Source organism: Macrotis lagotis, chromosome 2 (genome assembly GCF_037893015.1).
Source record: "Macrotis lagotis isolate mMagLag1 chromosome 2, bilby.v1.9.chrom.fasta, whole genome shotgun sequence".
NCBI classification, from domain to species: Eukaryota; Metazoa; Chordata; class Mammalia; order Peramelemorphia; family Peramelidae; genus Macrotis; species Macrotis lagotis.
The window spans coordinates 332,353,570-332,378,698 of NC_133659.1; the positions used below are offsets into that span (position 1 = coordinate 332,353,570).

The window sequence follows — 25,129 nt, forward strand, 5'->3', positions numbered from 1 at the left end:
CTATTAGACACTAAATATCCAGAAAAAAAGTGCTCAAATACCTGAGGATTTACTTTTGTTCCCTTTTTTTACAAAGCCAAAACATTTGGGAAAATTTAGGCATGGCTAACTTAACTAACAAAGCCACAACTAAAATAAATAAGAGGGTGAATGCTGTCATAAACACTAATCTCTGTTAGCTTCAGCCAGAGATACTGAAAAGTTATCGAGTCGAAAGCCCTCATCTTTCAGATGAGAAAACTGAGGCTTGGCCGTGGTCAGCAATTTGTACAAGGTCATACCAGCATTAAATCTTAGAACAGAATTTGAATCTGGGCTCTTTAGAGACTCTTCAGAGACTAGTCTTCCCACTGCCCCACTACGCCCTCCATTCACACTGCACAGCAATACATTTTCCTTTTCCAACATGCATACACTTCAAAACTGCCATGGCACAAAGTTGGTTCATTATGGATTAATTTGGCAGCTTCTAGACTTAAGGAAATTTTGCTTGAAGGTTACATTTGTATTCTGGAGTAGTTCAATAAAACAACAAATATGAGTGGTAAATCAATCCTTTCCCTCTCCTATCCACTTTACTTTTGCCCTTTACATTTGAACCTAACAGTGCAATATGAACATATATTTACATATATTTATACACCCTATGTAAATAGAGGTATGTATATCTCTCTTCATATATATGCATATATATATATTTTTAATATCAGTGGTCCTCCACCTCCATGCAGTCTGACTATCTTTCCAAATACGTACTTGTGAGGTGCAACCCTGAGACCTTGAGAATTTTCTCTGAATCAGAAATTTCTGACGCTGGAGCAGGGCCTGGTAAGGGAGCTGGTGAGTGGCAGGCACCAGGCAATCTTTTAGGAAAGGTCATTGAGTAGGATGTTCGCCTTCTAGTCCGACACGCCACCTCCCGCTCTTTATGCAGCAGCTGGTCATCCAACAGCAAAGTGATGATTTGCTTAGACTTCTCCCGGACATAGTAACCTGATAAACATAGTAGATTGCTTAGAGAAGGAAACAGTCAATAATTTTAAAACAGTTTTCATTTTAGAGACAAAATAACCAAGACTAAAACTACTTAAATGATCACAATCACCAGTAACCAGAGTAAACACAAAGTAATAAAAGCTGGTCTGCTCTCTCTATACCCATCTGACTCATCAAGGGGAAAAATCTAATATCTTTACTCTCAACCTGCTGGAATTTGCATTATTTTTGTTATATTACAGCAAGCAAAAATATTTTGGAAGTCAGTTTTTGTCTTTCTACAGGAAAGGAATATTGTTATCCATTGCTGGCATAACATTCTGTTCAATGTTCTGCTATGAAAGTGAGTTGTAACTTTCAAGACTCAAATCCTGGTGGGGAGAATATCTCCCTCCAAAACAGGGGTACAGTGGCACCTTAAAGGAACAGAATGAGTCCCTAAGGACCACTGCATTTGTCTGGGATGCTCCAAGAGCAATGAGAGCATTCAAGGCTGCCAGCTAAATAAAAAGTAATTCTTTCCCAGGGGCAATCATGGCAACAAAGGTTGTTCTCCCTTTCTAAAAGAGGGTGTGTTAGCTTCCAAGCACAAAAGGAGAATCGAACAGACTGCTTCTCAAAGGTTATATAACACAGATGTATGTGAGGATGCCTGTTTGGACAGATATATTGAAGTTGGGGTATGAACAAGATTATCAAATGACGCGGAGGCCCAGAATTCGAAGTAGCTTATGAAATAGGAGGTTTGGATACCAAGTACAAATAAGAAAATATGAACCAAGAAAAAGAAAAACCAGTCTTAAAATTAAGAGCCTTGTGGCAGAGTGAACAGGGTACTGGACTTAAAAAGTATGGCTGACCTGGGTTCCAATCCAGATTCAGACACTGATTTACTATGTGACCTGAGGCAATGCCTCCATTTCCTCCTCATCCATAAAAGGAGGAGATTGGAGTCCAGTCCCTAAAACTCCTTTCAACTCAAGATCTTTGATTCTTTGAGCCTGAGATTTTGAGGGTCCAAAGCTAACCTTGAAAATAACAAGAGGGCACATGAATAAGTAAGACTTGAGTCCACTCGAAAAACAGAAGGAAAAGAAAGGAACTATGCACAAATTGTATTCCACAGCAAAAGAGTTGAAAAAAAAAAACACCAACGTAGGCTAGATTCTTGTACAGAGGCACATCCCTGAGAAAAAGATAAAAGATGGGATTAAAGGGGAAACTTGAGCTTTTGGACTCTTGAGTATATTGTCACTCCCCAGAAAGAACAGAATCATAGCAATATTCTCATTCTCATTATTAATGAAAGCACAAGACCTAAGGAACCCAAACAGAGGGAGGCATACAATGTCTCCTCAGAGATGCTGAGATAGGGGCAGCTGGAAGGATTGCCCATATAATAGGTTATTTTGCCATATAGTGCTCCTAATGACAGATAACATATAGATAACAGAAGCTTATTGTTCCAACATCTCTGGCAGAAAATAAAGACAGAAAAATTTTTCTAAAGAACTTGCCAGAATCCTTCAAACATACTCAATATGTACACTGTTGGTTCAATACAAAGTTTGGCACAGAAAAGGATGGCAAAAAATATTGGAAGATATGGTTCAGGATTACTCCTCGGAGGCTAACCCTCCTGAATACTTTCTCCAGAAGGAGGAGGAAGATATCTAAGGTGGCGGGCAGCGAACACACCGCAAAAAGTGAAACTGATAGATGACTCACCGTAGGTACTGGAGTGAAAAGTTAAAGCAAAGGTCAAAATTCACCCTCATCTGGAAGGATCAAATCAAGAAGACAGTGCTTTGCAGAAGATTCTGGGGGGGTGGGAGGAGGAGGTAAAGTGGACTGAAAGCTCAAGGAGGGTCAGCCTTGGGATGTGGCAGTCAATCTGACATCAGACTTCCCCAGGAAGGGCAGAGCTTCTGGGAAATAGTAAAGGGATCATCCCATTGAATTCTTCACTGGTCAGAGCTCACATGAAGGAAGGTTTCAATTCTGGGCATCACTGTTTTAAGAATGAACAGTGAAATTCATGACTTTGAGGAGCATCTTGGGAGTGGGGACATGAAAACGGTCTTTAAGAATCTGGAGGGTTGTCATGTAGAAGAGCAGGATTGGCTTCAGAGGACAGAACCAGAAGCAATGGGCAGAAATGGCAAAGAGGCCAATTTGGACTTGATTCAGAAAACAATTTCCGGACAATTCAAACTGTCCAAAAGTGGGATGGCTTGTCTCCAGAGGTCATCTATTCCTCTAACTTGAAGGCAGAGGCTAAATAACCACTTGTCAGTCAGGTATTGTATGGTTTATTATTTTATATGGATTGGACTAGCTGGTCACTGAAATCCCTTCCAATTCTCAAGTTCAAGAGATAACATGCCGACCTTACATTCAAACAAGCTATTGATGTCGACAATTGGGAAATGGACCAGGCAAAGAACCAGATTCCAATTAATGTTGTAGGTTTGGGGTTTGAGGATAAGAGCTTGAATTCTAGCTTTGTCTCTTATTCCCTGAGACTTCTCTGCATGGGCTTCACTTTCCTCTTCTGCAAGAGGAGAGAAATGCACAAGATGATCTCTCTAATATCTTCCAGGGCCAGAACTCTGATCACATGATGACAATTTCCTATAAAAATTTAACTTCCGTAAGCAACTGGCTTTACAACAAGGTAGCGAAAGATTTCCAGAAACCTTCTCAACCAACAAACAGTTATCTCTTGGGCAAGCAGAGAGAATGGAAGCCAAGGGTAATATCAGTTTAGAATCAAAGCTCTACATTTCAAAATGACCCAGAGGGAAGATGGAAGACCACAAACATTATTATCCCACAAAAGAACGATAGTGAATAAATCTGTAGAAAGCCTAAAGCGGGACTAGATTAAAGCAAGTGATCCTCAAAGTATTTATACATGACACTGGGAGGACAACTAATAAAAAAATGGAACAGAGCTGCCAGAATTTCAATAATAATCTCTTTTCATCATAAGGAAAGCAGAATTGACTTAGGAAGAAACTAGTTCCTCAGACCTTCTATATAAGAAGTGCAAACAACACTCAAGAATGTAGAATCAGGAAAAGACACTGAACCAAACCAAGTATACACAGAAGAAATATATCCTGGAAGGGACAGTCTCTAAAGCACTAAAATATTGATTTTCAAGATATCTAAAAGTGGAGAAGAAATGAAATGTTTGGGGAGAACCACAGATATGATCAAAAAATTAATTAAGAGAGCATCTGTAACTACTAAGAATATTTGCCCATTTTTTTCACATCTATAAATTTTTAAAAAAATAACCGACACAGATATCAATGAAAACATGAGAAGGAAACGAAGGCTTTTTTCCATCTTTTTATTTTTACCTATAACTTCTGTGTTCTTACTATCATAATAAATGTCTAAAATATTAACTATAATTTCCCAAATATTAATAAAAATTGTATTAGTAATTTTTTAGTTGTACCTGACTCTTTGTGACCTCATTTGAGGTTTTGTTGGCAAAGATACTGAAATAATTTGCCATTTCCTTCTCCAGCTCATTTTACAAATATGAAAACTGAGACAAACAGGGTGAAAGGACTAGCCCAGAGTCATACAGCTACTAAGTATTTGAAGCCATATTTGAACACAGTAAGATGAGTCATATGGATGCCAGGCCTAGTACTTTAACAATTACACCACCCAGCAGCCCATTAATAAAAATAGAAAATCATTAATGAAAGGCACCTAACAAAAGTTAGCAGTCATTAAAAAAAAAGCCAATACTTCAGTGTTTTAAAGGATCAATGATCTCCTGCATATCAGATGGATTTTAAGCAGCCCTACTTTTCTTCCTATATGTCTCTTACTTATATTATCCCATATAGCCTCCATAGAATCAACCCCCAAATGATGAGAGATTCTCACTTGATCTCTTGGCATTATAAGAGTCTTCATGTTTAGCAAATACTACTCCTATATAAGATACTCTTCTCCTCCTTCCCCAGTTCACTCCAACCAACTTGTCTCTTTTTCTGATAAGTACATCGAAGTAGAAAAAAAAGCTGGATTTGGATTTGGGGATCTAGATTGAAATTCCAGCTCTTCCACTCCTGACTTGACCCCTCTGGGGGTCTTCATTTCCTCAATGGGATTTGCACCAGATGATTTTCCTAGTCCCTTTCTGCTCCAAATGTATACAAATTATGAGTTTTCTTGCTGCCATTGATAGCTTTTGTGCTACTTCATATGTCTCTTCATTGTTTTTTGTGTGATTAGAGATTTAGAATCCTCATGATACCTCATGATATACAAACATAGCACATCAATGGTAGTACCTTAGTCTTAAAAACACAGGATTTTTTGTGGGCAGAAACTTGGGAGTCACAGTGCCATTCCCTTAATGGAATACACCCTTCCCTTACTCCTTCTATTCTAAGCCCAGATCACTGGGCCTACCCTATGGATCCCAGTTTTATGGTTAACAAATACAACTCAATGACAGAGATTAAGAGACATATCATCTTCATCTTCATTTATTGAATGGAAGCTCCTGGGCAGACAAGCAAGCTGAGCTCTTTGAATGAGTTTGGATCTCATTTAGGAGTTTCTGCAATGTCCCAGCACAATGTCATCTGCAAACAGGAGCTTTTGAAGGATAGGGAATGCGTAGAGAATTGGACTCTGCTAATAATGCTCCATGACGGGGCGGCTAGGTGGCACAGTAGATAAAGCACCGGCCCTGGAGTCAGGAGTACCTGGGTTCAAGTCTGCTCTCAGACACTTAATAATTACCTAGCTGTGTGGCTTTGGACAAGCCACTTAACCCCATTTGCCTTGCAAAAACCTAAAAAAAAATAATGCTCTATGACAATAGTAATATAACTTTGGCAAACCTAAAGCTAAACTGATATTAATAATGAGAAGATCAAACAGCATTTATCTCATTATTGCAGCCATCAAGAAATCCTGTAGAATCTTTTTTTTTGGTAGAATCTTAACATAGAAGAGATCTCTCTTATACGAAGGGAAGTTTTTCAGGTGGCATTTTTACTGAATCAAAAGTCTTTTTATGGTGGGAGCTTATATTCATTTTTTGCATCTTTCAGTAATTTGTAGAGCTGAGAAAATATGCACCTCTGTAAAATATAGTTCCTTAAAGCCTTTCTGCTCCCTTTTCATACTCTGATCAAAGATGTCCTTAATATGTGTGCAAATTATTCTGTTAAAGATGACAAAATAGCCAGAAAAGTCAACAGGGATGAATAGCTTCTCAATCACCCTTTTTTTGATAGCAACATAGTCATGATTTTTTCAAATTGTTCAATATCTTCTTCTTTCATATATCTTGAGAAATGCTTCAGTGCTTGCTTTCAAAAATATGTCATCTTCCACGAAGACCTCTTGTTTACTTGAATTGATCCCAACAAGTCTCCTGTCTTTCTTGTTTTGGTGTCACATTCACTTGTTCATAAACAAATGAAAATAAATATACTGCAGGACTTTTACCAGGCCCCCTATCTTATTCCTACCAACTACTAGTTGTCTCCAAACTCTGGCAATTGGGTTCAAAACTCAAGTCATCCTATGTCTTTAACTTTCCATGCAAAGTAATTCCTTCACTTAGGGGTTTTTAAGTATGTTTTTCTGTCTTTCAAACATACTTTTCTCTCTCCAGACACTCTGAACTTCAGAGTTCATTTCAATCTCCTCAAAAAGGAAATGAAGCACATGTAGTCAGAGACTAAGATATTCAGGACTGGATCAGCAGACTTATGCCACTGGACTTTGGAGGAGAAAAACGAGGCTGGTCACTTAACACAGCCATCCCTCACTTAAATCCCATTCCTGTGCATGTCACAGCATCACATTCTTGATTCGTGGTTCTCTTTGAGAATGAAGGACAAACAACAAAAACAACAAGCAGACCTGTTACCATTATCCCGTGGGATATAAGGTTCTTTGGCAACTATGATAGCTAACTTGTCTTCCAATGATAACTATGAGGGCTAAATTAGTCTATTTTCCCTCTGTTTACTCTTCCATTTCCAACTTAATGTTTTATTTATTATTAATATTTTCATTAAGGGCACTCAACACATAAAAAAAGTCATATTCCATTCTTATGGATACATTCCTCAAAAAGAAAGTGCTAGTTTCATGGATACTAAGCCATATTGTCAGATAGAATAAGGTAAAATGAGAGGGCAATTCAAATAGTGGAAAAAAGAAAAAATATTGAAATCGGTTCTCCCTGTGTTCCAACTAAAACCTTCACAATAGGAATGTTGTACTTTATTATTAACTGGATCTTCAAAGAAGCAAGGCAAGCCTTTGACACCTCCTTCATGAATCACTATCTACTCATCACAGTGGCTTTTCCAAACTTTTTCATCCCTTCTCAAATCTCCTATAGTTCCCCCTCTTTCCGCCTTCTCAATTGAGAACTTGACCTCAAATTTTGCTGAAAAAACTTAAGGCCATTTGCAAAGAGCTCCCTCTTCCCCTTCCTCTTCATCTCATATCACTCAAACACTTTCTGCCACTATTTTCTCTGACTCTGCTGCCTCCTGTAAAGAGGTGACCTTTCTCTTTGCCAAGCTTAACCCCTCTACATGCACAAATGATTGTATCCAACCATCTTTTCCAGCAGATTGCCCCCTTTATCATCCACACTCTATCATTTATTTTCAATCTCTCCCCATCTACTAGCTGCTCCCTTACTGCCAACAAACATGTCCATGGCTCCCCTATCCTCAAAAAGCCTTCACTTCATGCCTCCCTCTCTACTAACTATTGTAGTATATATCTCCTTCCTTTTCTGACTAAACTCCTTGCAAAGTATAAGAGGCACTTCCACTTCCTTTCTTCCCCCTCCCCTTAATTCTTTCAAGTTCCTCACTCAATATAAACCACTCTGTCCATAGCTATCAAAGACATTAGTGGCCAAATCGAATGTTCTTTTCCCATTTCTCACCCTCCTATATGCTCCATAGTTATGTTGTCAATCACCCTCTTCTGCTTGAGTCCCTTCTGCTCTCTCCAGTTCTTCCCATATTCCTGACTTCTTTTCAGACTCCCCCACTGGACCTTCATCCAGGTCAAGCCTGCCAACTATGGGGGTCCCTCTATCCTTCTCCTTCTGTACTATTTTGCGTGGCATTCACATCAGCTCCATAGATTCAAGAATCATTTCTATGCAGATGATTCTAATATCTACTTATCCAGCATTAACCTCTCTTCCAATCTTCAATCTTACATCTCCAACTACCTATTAGACACCTAGAATTATGTTTCCATAGACATCTTAAACACAGCATGTTCAAAACCAAACTCAATTCTCTTCCTCCCCTCTTCTTAACGTCTGTTACCCCCGGAGGGGGGCCACCATCCTGTTATTCAGACAAGCTCATAGATACCATCAACTACTCACTCTCTCACCCATCCCCCATCCAATCTTTTGCCAAGTCCCATCATTTCTATCCTTCACAAAATCCCTGCTCTTCTCCAGCCCCTCGGTCTCTCACACCTGGATAATTACAATGGCCTGTTCCCTGGTCTCATTGGTCACTCCAATCCAGTCTCCACTCAGCAGTCAAGCTGATGTTTCTTAAGCCAAGTCAGACCATGTCTCCTCACTATTCACTGAACTCCAGTGGCTCCCTATTAGCTGCAAGATCAAATATAAAATCCTCTATTTGACTTTTAAAACCTTTAATAAGCCCCTGACTATCTTCCCAGTCTTTTTATACCTCACTCACTTAAGACATATTCTGTGGTCCAATGATCCTGGTCTCCTTCTAGATTCTAGGCCTGGTCTCCTTCTAGATTCTAGGCCCTTTCCCTATCCAAACCCCAGGTCGAGCACCTTCTCCCTCCTCTCTCCCATGTGGCCAGGGGGCACAGATGGCTGCTCTCCCCTACAGGAAATCTTTCCCAGACCTGAATCTCAGTGCCTTCTCTTTGAGACTGTCTCCAGTATAGCTGGCCTCGATCTTGTTTGCATGTTGTCTCTGCTATTAAACAATGAGCTACTGCAGAGCAAGGGCTGTTCTTTTTCCTTCTCTGCATCTCCCCAGTGCTTGGCATAGCAACTGGCATACATTAGGTGCTTACTGTTTGTTGTATGAAATTCTGAGTTCTAATCCTAGTCCCTCAGGTCTAGCAGTGTGCAATGGTCTGTCTCAATTTCATCATCTTTAAAATGGTGTGCTTCAGAGATGTGAGGAAATGATGAAAAGAGCACCAGCATTTCTAGGGTACCCAAAGTGTGCAAATCACTTTACATGTGTTAATTGCTTTGCTCTTTCCCTACAACCCTGTGAGGGAAGGGCTTTTATCCTTTTATCACCCCATTTAACAGCTGAAGAAACTAAGACACAGAAAGGAAAAGTGATTTGCCTAGGACCACACAGCAAGGGAGTCTCTGACCTGATTCCATGGCAGCACCTATCTGGTTTAAGAGAAGAAAGTCCTTGGTAAACCACAAAGGGATAAATAATGTGAGGATGGTTTACAATGAATAGAAGCATTCTTTCTACCACACTTCTCATGGAGAGTCCTCATCATCACCACCAGCAGCTGCCAGTCTTCTCCAGACTGAGCTTGGACACTTGGGGTGCTTCTCAATGGGATCCTCAGAGCCTTTTCATCTAGGAAGAACCCCACCATGGGTCGCCTCTGGGCTACAATGGGGCTCATTCGATTTAAAAGAATTTTAAAAGTGTCTAAAGTAAAGACTAACTTATTCTGTGGAAGCAGGGAAGCAAGATTAGGGGAACAATTGTAAAATTCAAAATAAATAGTGTCTGGGAGAGACAAGGTGCTGAAAAGAGAAATGGAAAATAGCCCCTGACCTCAGGGAGTATACCCTCTGGGGGTTACATATAAATGAAGAGATAAGAAATATGACTGAGGAGGGAGGGGGGAGAGAGAGAGAGAGAGAGAGAGAGAGAGAGAGAGAGAGACAGAGACAGAGACAGAGACAGAGACAGACAGAGAGAGACAGAGACAGACAGAGACAGACAGAGACAGACAGAGAGAGACAGACAGAGACAGACAGAGACAGACAGAGACAGAGAGACAGAGAGAAAGAGTTGCCCACTAAGCTACAGGGAGGCTAGGAGAGCTTCCTGGAGGTCTTAGTACATGAGCTGAGTCTTAAAGGAAGCTGGAATTTCTAAAAGATGGTAGGAAGGAGCACTTTTGAGGCACAGTGGACAGACTGAAGAAAGACATGTACATGAAATAGAAGATTGGTTTCCAGGCACAAAAAATAAGCCAGTTTGGCTGGAACATAGATCACCTGACAGGGAATGGGAAGTAAGGTTAGGTTGCAGTCGATTGTGAAGGACCTTCTGGGCCAACCTGAATTTATATTGTAATCTGGAGGAAACAGGAACTATTGAAGATTCTTGGAAAAGGTATTGATTAGTATGATCAGCCCCAGGCTTCAGGAAGTTGATTTTGGAAGCTAGAGAGAAATAGGAGGCCACCAGTACATTGGGTAGAACTGCCATGAACATTTATGGAAAGGTCACAATTACTGCATGAGAAAGCAAAGATGAATTGCAATCTGCACTAGTGGATGAAATAACAGGTCTATCAAAGAACTAAAAATATGACAAATGCATAATTTCACTTATAAACTGATTAAGCTTGAGATTCTTTAATTCAACAAATATTTGTTCTGTGCCCACTCGATGTATATGGCACCACAGTAATCAGTCAAACAATAAACAGCAATTTCCATCCTAAGTGCTAGGGATTCAAAGAAAGGAACAAGTCAATGACTACCAGCAATCAACTATGTAAAAACAAGCTATATCCAGGATGAGATAGAAGCAATTCACAAAGGGAAGGTCCTAGAATTGAGGGAGATGAGGAAAGATTTCTTGGTGGGGCTTTAGCTGGGACTTGAAAGAAACTACAGAAGCCAGGAGATAGAAATAAGAAAAGAAAGCATTCTAGCATGGGTGAGGGGGCAGACAGGGGAACAGTCAGGGAAGAAATGGTCAGTTTTATTCTGCTGTCACTGGATCAGAAATTACGTGAAAGGAAGTAGGGGGCAGAATATAAGGTATCAGAAGACTGGAAGAGTGGAAAGATTAAGAAAGAATGTGAACATAAAAAAGATAAGTTTATTATATTTAATCATAGAAGATATAGGGCACTTATGAAAGTTTAATGAGCAGGGAGGTGACATGCTTGGACCTTCATTTTAGAATGATCATTTTGATGGTCCAATGGACGATGTAAAAGAGTGGGAAAAAACTTTCGATATACAGCCTCAGCATCTACTGTAATAGTTCTGGTGGTAGGCAATATAGACCCATAACAGGATAGTGGCAGTGTCAGATTAGAGAGAGAGAGGTATATGAAAGGTAAAATCAACAAGACTTGGTAATAGATGGAATATGATATGAGATAAAGGAGTAAAGAATGGCACCTGGACTGTAAGTCTGTGTGACTGGTTTCATTTGAAGAGAGAAGGTCAAGATAAATGAGACAGTTCTCCCAGGAGTATGTCTACTAGAGCTGGTTGAGCGATGCACCACCTTAAAAGCTCTGCTTGTCCGACAAGGTATCTGCCATCCATACGTAAAAATAGAACAGAAATCATCTTATCCAACAGCTCCTCTGATCATAACCAACAGGGTGGCACAGGCTTTCTAATGGTCTCCCCCTTGTTGACAGAGGAGATCTAGAATAGAGTTCAGCTTGGACAATGATTGACTATTTAGGAAGGTGACATCTCCAAAATGCTCTCATTTATTGATGACTTCACATCTGATCCAGCAAGCCCTGAAACACTGCACAGCCTCTTGGAAAAGATCTGTAAACACTCAGAAGAGCCTGACCTAACCATCAATGGGGGAAAAAGCACCTACTGCCCAGACAAGAGGTGGGAACTCTTTGCCTGTCAGTGTAGTTCTACATATCTCTGGATGAATGTATATATAGCTATAGATATATGAATGTATGTATGAACATATGTGTATATGTCTGTTGTTCTTTATTTATTTCCAGTCATGGCCAATGCTTCATGAGCCTATTTGGGCTTTTCTTGGCAGAGATAACATGGGGGTTTATCATTTCCTTCTCCAGCTCATTCTACAGATGAGGAAACTGGGGTAAACAAGGTTAAGTGACCTGCACTGAGTCACCCAAGCAGGAAGTATTTGAGGCTGGATTTGAAGCTGGGAAGATGAGTCTATCTACTACACAACCCAGCCACCTATGTATGTATATAAATATGTATCGGCATGTATAGACAGACAGCATAAGTGGTCAGAGATGAACCTTGACCAGGAATAGGTGAGAACTGGATTGCTTTCAAAATGGGCAAAATGCCTATAATAAATAAAATAAGAACATAAAGTAATAGGTGACAAGTACTGTATAAAAGGTACTGATAACATAGTAGGAAAACATAGGAAGGAGAAATAATTTTTTAGAGAAATTAACCAAAGTTCCATGGAGGAGAAGACTTTTCATGTGGGCTTTGAAAGCTGCACAGAATTTTGATAGGCAGGAAAAACATTCCTAGGTAGGTGGTATTCATGGCATTCTATTATTAAATGATTTTTCTGCTAGCTGAAAAGCTGTTGAATATCGTCATAAAACGGTGACCTTTCTTTACATGTAAAGACAAGTTTATTGAGGGGGAGCAAGAATACCTTTCTTAAGTCCTTAAAATTGCAAAAGATAAGGAGCTCCCAACTGTGCTAAATCACAAGACTGGCCCTGGATACAAACATAAATTGACTGTCTTAGTCATCTCATTTTCTGCATGAATAATCATAATCATGATAATAATAATTCACATTTATATAGTGCCTTAAAATTACAAAGCACTCTCTGTGAAAATACTAATCATAATACTCAGTATATTCATAATAATACTCAAAGTATTATTAGTAGCAATATATACCGAATTCAAAATCAGTCACAAAATAAAAATGCTAGAGTAAAAATATAGTAACAGGGTAGAAACTTTCAAAGTTGTTGTGAATATGGACTAGACATCCCCAAATCCTTACCAGTTTGACTACCCAAGGATAAATTTTCAAGGTCAATGTACCAATAATGTCACCCATCAATACACACATTATAGTTATGAAGCATTTTGAATCTTAACTTAAACCTATATTTAAATTTTGGCTTCTTTAAATATGCTTTTTTCTGCATTCCTTTTTAATGAACTAGTATTATTGCTAAAAATGATAATGACAATAATCCATTTCAAAAAAATGAACCACAATCTTATGAATTAATTCATTGAGGATAAACTTTATATCTAAAGCCATAATCCACATATTCATTTCTTACCATTTAAATTGACTCAATGAAAAATACTATATACTATACAAATAGCCCTAATTCTAATTAAGAAAGGGATCATTTTGGTGACATAAATGGAGTTTCAGGCTTGATAGGTATTTTTAGACAATTTTAATTAAATTCATTCTAATATTACAATGAAATGCTTTTAAAATGTTTTTAAAGGATCAATTATTTAAATCTTCCAAAGAAAGAAAATTTCTTAGCAGGAAAATGGAAAAATATGTATTCAACCATCAATTCTGACATCTAAATGGTTCACCATTTCATTAATGGCAAGGTTATTGCTATGAATCTGCTAAAAATATAAAAGTACAAAGCTACTTGTATTAATTGCATCAGATATGTATATATATATATACATATATATATATAGAGAGAGAGAGAGAGAGAGAGCATAAAGTACTATGACATAATTATTCTTCATCTTCTCTTTCCCTGTCCTCTTCCCCATCTTAGTCACAAATTCCCATCAAGCTCTCAAATCCTGTTCAATTCCCTTCTTTTTCTAACCCCAAGACTGTCAGATCAGAGAGCTAGAAGGAATCTCAGAAGCCATCCAGAACAGGTCCTTTATTTTACTGATTAGGAAGAAACTGAGTCCCAGAGAGGTTTACTTGCTAGCCGGTGAGCGACAGAACCGTGGTTAAAATCCAAGATTCTTTCTATTCTATTATGCTCCTCCCTGCTTTCTGTCACCCCCATGTTTAAAATATTTTATAATTATTCTATAGCTTCACAGACACAAAGGGTATCTTTCCGATAAAGTTTCTCTATCCTTGTTCTGGCCTCCTAAAGTCTCTATTTCTCTTTTGCAATTGTAGCAATGTAAAGTTGTGATATATGGGAGAGAAAATTAGGAAATAATATCAACAGCAAGATGAGCTATTTGATATCTGGTCACTTTTGGGTATCTGGGGAGATATGTTATATTAATCATAGAAATAACCAGCTCTTTGGGGTTCCCTCATGTGTCAATGCATCTTGGGACTCATAGTGTGAAATCATATAAAAGACAATGAAGAAAAAGAACTGAGGAGTGAGAAGTCAAGAATTCAAACCAACACACATTTACCAAGTGCTGGTTGGGTGCAGGGGCCCTGTGGTAAGTACCATAATAGACTCTGTCATAGGTGGCTAGTAATCACTGGTAGGACACAGAACAGTGGCCAGAATAGCAAGAGGTTAGTCAAACAAGACTCAAAGAATCACAGAAGTTAACAGCTAAAGAGATTTTAGTGGCCAACTAGTCCAAATCACCCATGAAAGGAATACCCACTCTCCTATAACTGACAAGTGACCATCCAACCTTTACCCAAAGACCTCCAAGGAACAGGAATCCATCCCCTCATGATGCAGCTCATTCCACTTTTGGACATCCTGAACTGACCTCACTGCCACTTTCTCCATTGTACCTGATTCTGCTCTCTGGAGTAATCCCTCCTTCATGGATAATTCTACAAACACTTGAAAGCAATTGTTCTGGCCTCCTGAGTCTTCTCTTCTCAAGGGTGAGCCTTCAACATGGGGCCCAGAACTAAAGTCAGTGCTTTGGATGAAGGCTAACAAGGGCAGAACCATCTCTTCTCTCTTTCCCCAAAATCCTTTTTTATGAAGTCCAAGATTGGGTTTCACACCATTTCAATTGCCTAAAAATCCAATCTTTTCCATTCCCTCTGCAATGCCCTTTATCCAAGTAAAAATTCGAGTCATAACCAACTCAGATGATTATTGTCATTACAATTGTCTCATCACTCATCATTCCTCACCTTCTGCCATTTTTCTTCAAAAATAGCACCAAATCAAGTGTCATTTCGATCATATGCATTCCCCTCCTCAAATTCCCACCAGTAACTTTTTGAGAAAAAAAAAAGCCAATTCAAGGCATTCCATGGTCTTCTACCAGCACCACCCTTCCACTCTACCTAAACAATCTTCCCTTGGTCTCCCACTTCTGCTTACCCCCTCACACATCTAAGCATACTTGGAAAGTATTCCACCTGTCTTCTCCTAAAGCAGTTTTCTTCCTTCCTCTAAAACTTAAAAAAGTGCACACCTCCCAGATTTCCTTGATACAAATTACTATAATCCACATCCATCATGTTCCTATCCTCGCACATGTTTCAGTAACAGGTGTCAGTGTCCATTGATAGCAAAGTGTTGAGCAATGATCTGTAAAGGAAGGGTCTGTTCATATTCACATTTCAGTACCTTGGATCAAGGTTCATAAGCATCACAGATTTAGAGAAGGAAAAGTCCTTCCTCAGAGACTATCTAATCCAATCCACCCATTTTAGAGATGAAGAAACTGAAGACCAGAGAGAAGAAACTTCTGGACATACATGTAGAAAGTAGCTAATCCAGAATCTGATCCCATAGCTTCAGACTTCAAACCACAGTTCTTTCCCTTTATAAGTCCATTCATTTGTGATTGCAGATATCAGTACATTTAAAATATTTTCAGATACTAATGTATGAGATTGTAGCACGCATCTGTTTGGTCAGTTTAGGCTTCCTTTTGAAAGAGCCTTGTGTGCTTTTATGTATATGTAGGTGTCTAATGGTTACTTGGATATTAATGATACAATATAGACACATACACACATATATATCCACAGAATCACATGCACATCAAAACCCACTCACTTCCACCTCATCTAGAGGTTCCCTTTGACTGTGACATCACAGGCTCAGTGGCCAACCCTAGCCCTGTAAACCTGTAAAACCTCTGAAAGAGGGAGGTTGCATCTTCTTCTCAGTTGGAGTACTGAAATTTGATCAATTCTTTGCTGGGGTTCACACGACTTCCAATAGAACTATATAAAAAGTATGCTCAAAAAGCAACAAGGATGTCTGAAATATCCTCACATAGAATTCCTATTCTTGCTTCTTTCAACTAAGTCTTACCCACATAGGGTAGGAAAAGTGCCTTTGTTTCACTACTTTATCTTGAGTTCACTAATGCACACTGCTGCCTTGTCGTTTTCTGGCTTACGAAGCATAGTACAAGTATCAGCAATGAAGGTTTTCTTCAGCCTACCTATCATTAAGCCTTAGTCAGGAGCTAGAGGACACATAGAACAGAAGGGAAAGGTCACGTCACCCAGCTTCCTTCAGTTCTTAGCTTCTTAGTTAAATTAACAATAGGATATCAATGTACAAGCAGTTTTCATACAAAGAAATGAAAACTGCCTATAGTCATATGAAAAATGCTCTAAATCCCTACTAATTAAAGAAGTGCAAATTAAAACAATTTGAGGTACCACCCCACACCTACTAGATTAGCAAAAATGACAGAAAAGGAACATGATAAAATGTTGGGGGAAATGGGGGAAAACTGGGACATTAATGCACTGTTGGTAGAGTTGTGAATGGAGCCAATCATTCTGGAGAGCAATTTGGAACTATGCCCAAAGGGCTATAAAACTATGCATATCCTTTGATCCAGCAATTCTACTACTAGGTCTGTATCCCATAGAGATCTTAAAAAGGGAGAAAAGACTCACATGTTTTTGGTGGTGGCAAAGAATTGAAAATTGAAGGGATGCCCATCAATTGGGGAATGGCTGAACAAGTTGTGGTACACCAATGTAAAGGACTATCATTGTTCTATAAGAAATGTTGAACGGGTAGATTTCAGAAAAAACTGAAGGAATTCTCATGAAGTGATGCTGAGTAAAGTCGTCAGAACCAGGAGATCATTGTACACAGTATCAGCAACACTGTATGATGATCCACTAAGATAAGCTTTAGCTCTTCTCAACAACAAAGTGACCAAAGACAATGCTAAAAGACATGCAATGGAAAATGATATCCATGTCCAGGAAAAAAAAAACATGGAGTCTCAATACAGATCAAAGCATACTATTTTCACTGTTCTATTTTTTTAAATTTTTTTTCCCCTTTCTCATGGTTTTTCCTTTTGTTCTGATTCTTCTTTCACAATATAACTAATATGGAGATTTGTTTAACATGAATATGCATATATCACATTATCAGATTGCTTGCTGGCTTGGGAAAGGGAGTTGAAAGGGAGGGAGAAAATTTTACAAAAAATGAATGTCAAAACTATCTTTACATATAATAGGAAAAAATAAAATAATATTAAGATAAAAAATAGGATATCAATAAATAGCCCAGCTTTGTCCATCTCTTACAGAATAAGTGTTTATAGTACCTCATAAAAACTAGAAACCCTTCATTTCCTTCTTATAGGGGCTAGATCTCAATCATAATCAATCTGTAAAAGAATGAATATTATGATCTAGATTCTAGATCATATTCATTTGTCAACCTCACTAAGCTTGATCCTCAATGGCTATTTTTTTGTGCCTCCTGGGATGGAAGAATTATGAAAAATAGCTACAACAAAACTTTTTTCCCCAATAAATAGACATCAAAGTGCTAAACCATACTCTGAGTTATTACAATCTTCTCCATATAGACTGCATTGTGTTCTTAATTAATCGTTCAACTGCTAGCTCTTTTGTAGCCAACTCCTGGGTGTTGTTTAGATCCAGACAAGACTACTTTGCTGTTTTTTTCTTGAATGCTATAATAAAAAATAACTTGCCTGTAAATTATTTATTTATTGTACTGAAAAATAATTTTTTTCAAATCTTGCTCTAGTGTGACATTCAATTAAGATTGCATTTGAGTTGTGATAATTATTACCTACTTAAGTGAATCTTGCTTACTTTATTTTTCAAGAAATTGAGAAATGAAAAACCTTTTATTCATGAAAACTTTAATTACAAGACAGCAGTTTTGGGGGCTCTTAGCTAACACTGATGAATTTGACTACTGAGGATGAGCAAAGAAAAGGAAAAGATACTTTATCAGAAAAGATAAAAATAAGTTTCATTGTATTTCTAGATTATCCAGGACTGCATTGCAGTAAATAACTATCCTGAATGGCCAGGAACGTTTCTGGTTAGTATAATCCTGGCTAATATTGACTTTGCATATAAGCCATGTACAGATTATAAATTGCCACATAATTAGAACTATAAAAGCATTCTCAACACCAACAATCTTGTAAAGTCTAGACTCTGGTCCTGGTTCTGATACTTACTAGCTGAGTGAGTCTGGGCAAATCACTTAAGCTCTCTGAGATTCCATTTCTTTATCTTTTTTAAATAGGGATAGTCATTCAAGGGGTTGTCGTGAGAAAAAATAAAGTTTTCTTTTTAATGTACTATACAAACGTGTGCTGTTATTCTAGCTTTCTCTCATGACTCCAAAGAGAGCACAGACATGCAGCGAAGGCTCAGCACCATCATTATAAACGCCAATTATCTTTGGACTGTAGGTCACAGCCTCATCTCTCTAAGTATAGGACTCTTTCTGTGTGCTGGGGCACCATCTCAGCATCCTGCAAACCCTGCCATATGTGGATACACTTCCAAACCTTTTCCATTTGTCAGTTTATTATTATAACCTGGTACGTTTTAGTCATACATAGAACTCCCACTTTCATCTGGAAACTCTCTAGAGTCCATGAAACACCACCTCCTGTTTGTTGCCAGATTATCTTTCTGATTTGGGAAGAACTAGAAGGTTTCCATCCTGTTGCGAATTATTGCATAATGCCAAAAAAATCTGTGTGCTATAGGGTCTCCTTCCTTAACTGAGGTTCCTGCTCTAGTCATTTTCTTTAGGACTATTATTTCTTCTATATAAGCCTCAGAAACCTAATTGTCTCCTCTTAAATCTCCATTTGAAGAAAATTATTAATCTGTTAAGGCCTTGGAATAAATAAGTAAAGTGGTAACTCTTATCTCTTATAGAAGAAAAATATCATAAGCACCACTTTCCCTCAGTTACTGGTTCAAATTATTCCGTCATATATAAATTGTTGGTAGGTCACATCAATTTTAACTGTTACCTTGGTCTTTTCCAGCTTCATCTATGTGATGAAAATCTTTTAATGTCTGAATGTTAGAGAAGCCATCTCTGCAAAGCTGAATTACTTTTTTGGATCCATTCTTGATAAGATAATCCATGACAGTAAGGGACTTGTACACATGGCGCCAGTTCTTCCCATGGTCATTTAGTCTCTGCCACAGCATACTCATAATTTCTGAGAGAGAAACTGCATTGAAGGTCAGGTCACTGATTTCTAACATCAGAGAACTTGAAGGACCCCAGGGGTCATTAGAAGTCGCTTCCCGGACTTTGACTTTTGCCTCTGAGTAATTTTTCACAAAGTTTTTCACTTGCCTCCTGAGTGCCATGGATGGAACCAAATTGGGAGAAAAAGAAAATGGAGGGAGAGCAGTAAGACTGTTCTATGGAGCTACTGACAGCTAATGGGGTTCCTGCTTTGCTGCCCCCAGAAACAACAGTTTCCAGCTTGCTAAGTTATCAAGTTCCTGCAAAGAGAAAAATAGAAAATGTTATTTATACATCTTAAAAATGTATTTGTGTTTTGCACAAATACAAAAATGTATTTGTAGACAATTCAGCCAACATGAGAAATCCAAGCTCAGTTTCTAATTTAGTCTCTTAATTGCCTCAGTCAGAATGAGGATGGGGACAGGGGATGTGTAGCTATTTAATAGAATACAGGAAGACTCTCTGGTGTCTACAGGCAGGGCCAACCAACCATTATGGATGGCAATAGGGTGACTGAACCAAAAGTAAGAGGAACACTGAACATCATGTCAAATGGACAAAGAAAAGAATAAGAAAGCAGAGCTGACAAACAATGCTGAAACCACCTCACCATTTTAGAAATACCTAGAACAATTAAGATGGTACAAAAATAAGGAGTGAACATGATGTTCAAAATTCAGATCTGGCTCTCATTTTTTTTTTCAATGACAGCATTTGTTTTTATATTCTCTTCATTTTCAAATATATTCTTCCCCACCTCCCCTGACAGTATTCCTCTTAATAAAAAATAAAATATTAACCAAGAGCACTAAACATATACAATGTTCCACACCCACAGCCCCCCACCTCTCTAAAGAGAAGAAAGTACATTTTATCATCTTGTAAATGGGACCAAGTTTGATCATTAAAATGACACATTATACAATTTCAGGTTTGTTTGTTTGTTTTTCTCAAAATATCCATTTATATTCTTTTGGACATCAACTCTCAGTTTCCTCTGGGAAGGAGAAAGCTGCTGCAGAAGCAAATAGTTGCCCCTCAAAGGCTCGTGTTATTTCCCAATGCAAAGGAGAGCTGACACATTTCAGGGGAGAATCTAATTCTGTTTCCTCAACTGCAGGAAAAGGAGAAGAGGGAGCCAGTGAAGAAAATAAGAATTTGCCTAATAAATGGAAACCACAATGGCATTTCTGAAAGTGCTAAGTCTGTGTCTGTTGCGTTTTCGCAGTATACCCACCCAACAGGAGGCACATTTAGGTTCAGACATCAAAGACTATAAGGCCTTCCCAAACTTTAAACGATGCCTGTGAATTGTCAATTCACAGCTTTATGAAATTCTCCCCCCTTCCTATTTTTCATTAGTTTGCATTAGGATGGGTCAGTCAGCTTGCAATTTCCCTAGTGAGTCACCACTGAAGGCCGCCAAGATAGTGTATCAAATTGATTTCAAGCCCTGACAAGCATCCAGACCTGGCAAAACTGAGACAATCTATAATCAGATTTTAAAAGTAAAAGTGCACACACACAAAAGGAAAAATATTAGAATTCCCATCAAATGTGTTTATGCTCTCTATTCAGTTTCTTCTTGTTGTCCTTTCTGACCCCATCTTGGGCTTGATTAACATGAATTGTTCAGAAAGGTTTGAATGTAAAGCCAAACCCCCAAACCATTATCTCTTCTAGAGAGACAGAGAAAAACAGAGAGATAATTAACCTTTTTTTTTTATCAAAGTATACATACTCTCAAATAAGGAGGCCAGAAAATATATTGTTTTAATTAAGATCTCTCATGGAAACGATCACCACCCCTAGGAAACTGAAAAGAGAAGGGTCTTCAAGGAGGAAGGTCTGGCTTTTCATTTTTACAACTCTGCTTTTCTCTCTCATTGGCACTTCAGAAAGAGGCAGTTTTTATCTGTCTCATTCCTACAGTGAAAACTGATTTATAATGTGTTTCAATAAGCCATTAAAATTTTCAATCATGAAGGTTTTCTTTTTCCATTGTCTTTTTTTTCCTCTCTTCCAAATCTCCCTTGATGCAGAGATGCACTGTGACATTGGAGATAGCAGCAAATATTGATCTGTTTCTTCACAAGTCTATTAAAAAACCCTGTTTGACTCATAACCTGCTGGAGGGCAGCAGCTGGCATCAGAAGGCTCTACTTTCTTGTTTGAATAACATCCTATCTGCATTTCTGGGGGACAGTCCTGGCCTTTAGAGCTTTCTCCTACATTCTATGACAAATTCTTAGATTGTTTTCTTAAATGCCATCTACCAAAAACTACCAAAAAACCACTTCAATCAGCAACAGAATACTCAGGTTAATTATTCCATTGTATTTTACAGAAGGTATTAGCTACCACCCAGGAAAAATTCCATGCAATCCCAGAGCAAGGAGAGATCAAACAACTAAGCAAGTCTGATAAAATAAAATTGTATTCCATGTTCATCAGGAGACAACTTAAAACAAAGAGTAAGCAAATTTTCCATTTTTCCTCATTCATTCAATCATGGTCTTTTCTCGGGCCTCTAACAAGAGTTCATTTAATCAGTGTGAGTTGTAGATGACATTTAGGATTATTATGTACCATGGGAATGGCCAAACATCCTTGCCTTTGTATTAGGTTGACATTTGAGACAAGATTAACACTGCAGGGTGAGAACTTTTACATTCCCAATCCTCAATTATCCAGCTGCTGGATAGATTGCATTAGACTGCATAGACTGCATTAGACTCCTCTAATGTCCATAAACTATGATGGGAGAATCCTTGTCATCCTGAGTATGTTTTGTGGCACTAAACTGACTTTTGGACCAGAAGATCATAGATTTAAAGAGGGAAGGGATATTTGGAAGCATTTACCCTGATCCTTTCATTTTTAAAATGAGGAAACTGAGCCCCTGTGTAAGAAAGGTGTTCTGACTTCAAATCCTGTGAGCATTCCTTTAAAGCACACCTCTTAAACGTTCTGCTCTCAACCCTAAGTGTTGCATTTTCATGATCAAGAATACTGAAATCCCTCTCTCCAGCCTCATCTCTGCATCAGTCCCTGTGCCCTCTAACCCCTCCCCCAGAGCCCTTGATCTAGGTGAGGCTTCCCTCTGGGCCTCCCTTCCCAATCCTAAGAACTCATCATTCTCTTTTACCACCTTGTCTAGAGACGTTCATTTCTTGGCAGACTCCAACCCTAAACTACCTCCCAAATCCATGAAACAGATAAAATTACCTAATAGCTTCTACTTCATTTTTAGAGAAAGGAACATCCAGGTGAGCAACCTGGATGTTCCTTTCTCTAAAAATGAAGTAGAAGCTATTAGGTAATTTTATCTGCTCATAGCCAGAGACTCCCATCAACTCCCACCTTGCTAACTGGTCTCCTGGCCTCCACCTCTCCAAACTCTAGCTCATCCTACAGACGGCTACTATAATAACGTTCCTTGGGTATAGATTTGACCAGGTTGTGCCTCTCCCTGTTCAAACCGGCTTGAGAGACTTCCTCCTGCCACCTCCTCTGGTTAGTCATTCAAAGCCCTACACCCCCCTGGCCCCAACCTATAAGCTCACTGGACACCACAGACCTGGTGTACTAGCTAAACTGGTCTTCTTTTCCTCACAGCCATCTCCCCATGTGGTGTTGTTGTGTGGGCCATCCACCATGCCTAGAACAGCCTCATGTCTTACCTAGACCTCATCCGGCCTCTTCCCTTTAGGACCACTTAAGCTTGAAGCCTCTCTTTAGCCCCAAAACAGCCAGAGCATACAACCTTGTGTGTGTGTATAAATAGTATAAATATATACATAATAGATATTAAATATGTTAATATCTGTCATATATATACATATATGTGTGTGTGTGTGTGTGTGTGTGTGTGTGTGTGTGTATGTATTAGGTTTTTTGCAAGGCAAATGGGGTCAAGTGGCTTGCCCAAGGCCACACAGCTAGGTCATTATGAAGTATCTGAGGTCGGATTTGAACTCAGGCTCTCCTGACTCCAGGGCGGGTGCTCTGTCTGCTGTACCACCCAGCCGCCCCACCATACAACTTTATATTAACTGATGGTCCAATGCACTTGTCCATGGGGCAGTCCATAGGGTGCCTGGATCCTGAATATTGGTCATTCCTGAATATGGAGGAGCTTAAGCCCTAAGTGATCAGGAGCCCCTTATGAAGGCCACAGAGCTGGTGGGCTCCTGGATGGCGGAACACCCAGGGCAGGAGGACAAACGTGGCTGTCAGTCCCTCTGCTGCGTCCGTCGCTCCAGTCCCAATTCGTGACCCTCCCCCGTCAGTGACCATTTGTAGGCACCGGCCCTGCACCAGGGGCTCCACGACAACAATAAACAGCTCGCCCTCGGGTGAAGGCACACGCGGGCTCCTGGCGGCTGGGGTGGAGGGGGGTCAGGGTGGTGGCACGGGCCACAGGGGCCCTTCAGTAGGGTCGGTTCCCTGGGGGGGGGCTCTCCAGGATCGGGGTGCGGTCAGGGGAGGGGCCGGGGCGTCTAGTAAGGAGGCCAAACAGGGAGCAAATAAGCCAGGCCGGGAGCCCCAGGCCCGGGGCGCCGCTGCGGACCCCGAGGCCCCTCGGACCCGGGGCTGGGGGGGGTGCGCCCCGGCACTTCGTGAATGGGCCTCCGGCCCACCCCCTTGGGGGGGCCCCGCCCCGGGACACGAGGCCTCGGGAGCCCCGGGGGGCCCCCTCCCCCTCCTTTTTACAGGGGGGAAACTGAGGCCCAGCGGGCTGCCCCACCCCCCACCCCCGCGCTCCCTGGACCCCTCGGGGGCTCCCCGACACCCGCGGGCCTGGTTACCTGCCCGAAAGCCGGAGCCGCAGACGTTGGCAGCCCGTTCCCGCCCAAATTCAAACGCCGGCCTACGGAGCCCGGGCAGCCCCGCCATCCTCCAATCAGGACACAGCCCGGCGGGGAGGCCCGCCTCCCGCCCTCGGCGGCCCGGGAAGGCGGGGATTCCGCTCGGCTCCGCCCCCGGAGCGGCGGCACGTGCGCGGCGGCGCGGCCCGCGGGGAGGGGCGGCCCGGCCCAGCCCGGCCCACCAGGCCCACGGGGGCGCCCAGGCCCGCCAGGCCCACGGGACGGGGCCGCCCGGCCCACCAGGCCCACGGGGGCGCCCAGGCCCACCAGGCCCACGGGACGGGACGGGGCGGCCCGGCCCACCAGGCCCGCGGGGGCGCCCAGGCCCGCCAGGCCCGCGGGACGGGGCCGCCCGGCCCACCAGGCCCACGGGGGCGCCCAGGCCCACCAGGCCCACGGGACGGGACGGGGCGGCCCGGCCCACCAGGCCCGCGGGGGCGCCCAGGCCCACCAGGCCCACGGGACGGGGCGGCCCGGCCCACCAGGCCCGCGGGGGCGCCCAGGCCAGCCAGGCCCGCGGGGAGGGGCGGCCCGGCCCAACAGGCCCACGGGGACGCCCAGGCCCGCCAGGCCCACGGGATGGGACGGGGCGGCCCGGCCCACCAGGCCCGCGGGGGCGCCCAGGCCAGCCAGGCCCGCGGGATGGGACGGGGCGGCCCGGCCTCCTGGGCCCTGGGATTAGACCCGGAGCATCCGGGGCCTGACGGAGGCGAGGTGCAGGGGCAGCTAATGAAAGGGAAGCTTGGGGTGGCGCAGAAGCTGGGGCGCCCCCCGTGCAGCGAGGGACCTCTAGTCGGATTTCCAACCAAAAACCT

General features: G+C 41.1%; 1 protein-coding gene across 1 annotated transcript in view; it reads right to left on the reverse strand.

Annotated features, from left to right (window-relative positions):
- Window positions 1–24,450, reverse strand: part of LOC141511801 (ENTH domain-containing protein 1-like) — a 116,302-nt gene extending 91,852 nt beyond the window's left edge. The window contains 3 exon segments of the mRNA XM_074220833.1: window positions 757–993; window positions 19,214–19,700; window positions 24,255–24,450. Coding sequence (XP_074076934.1) covers window positions 757–993; window positions 19,214–19,562 — 586 coding nt within the window. The 5' untranslated portion in view covers window positions 19,563–19,700; window positions 24,255–24,450.
- Window positions 24,451–25,129: the final 679 nt, after the last annotated feature.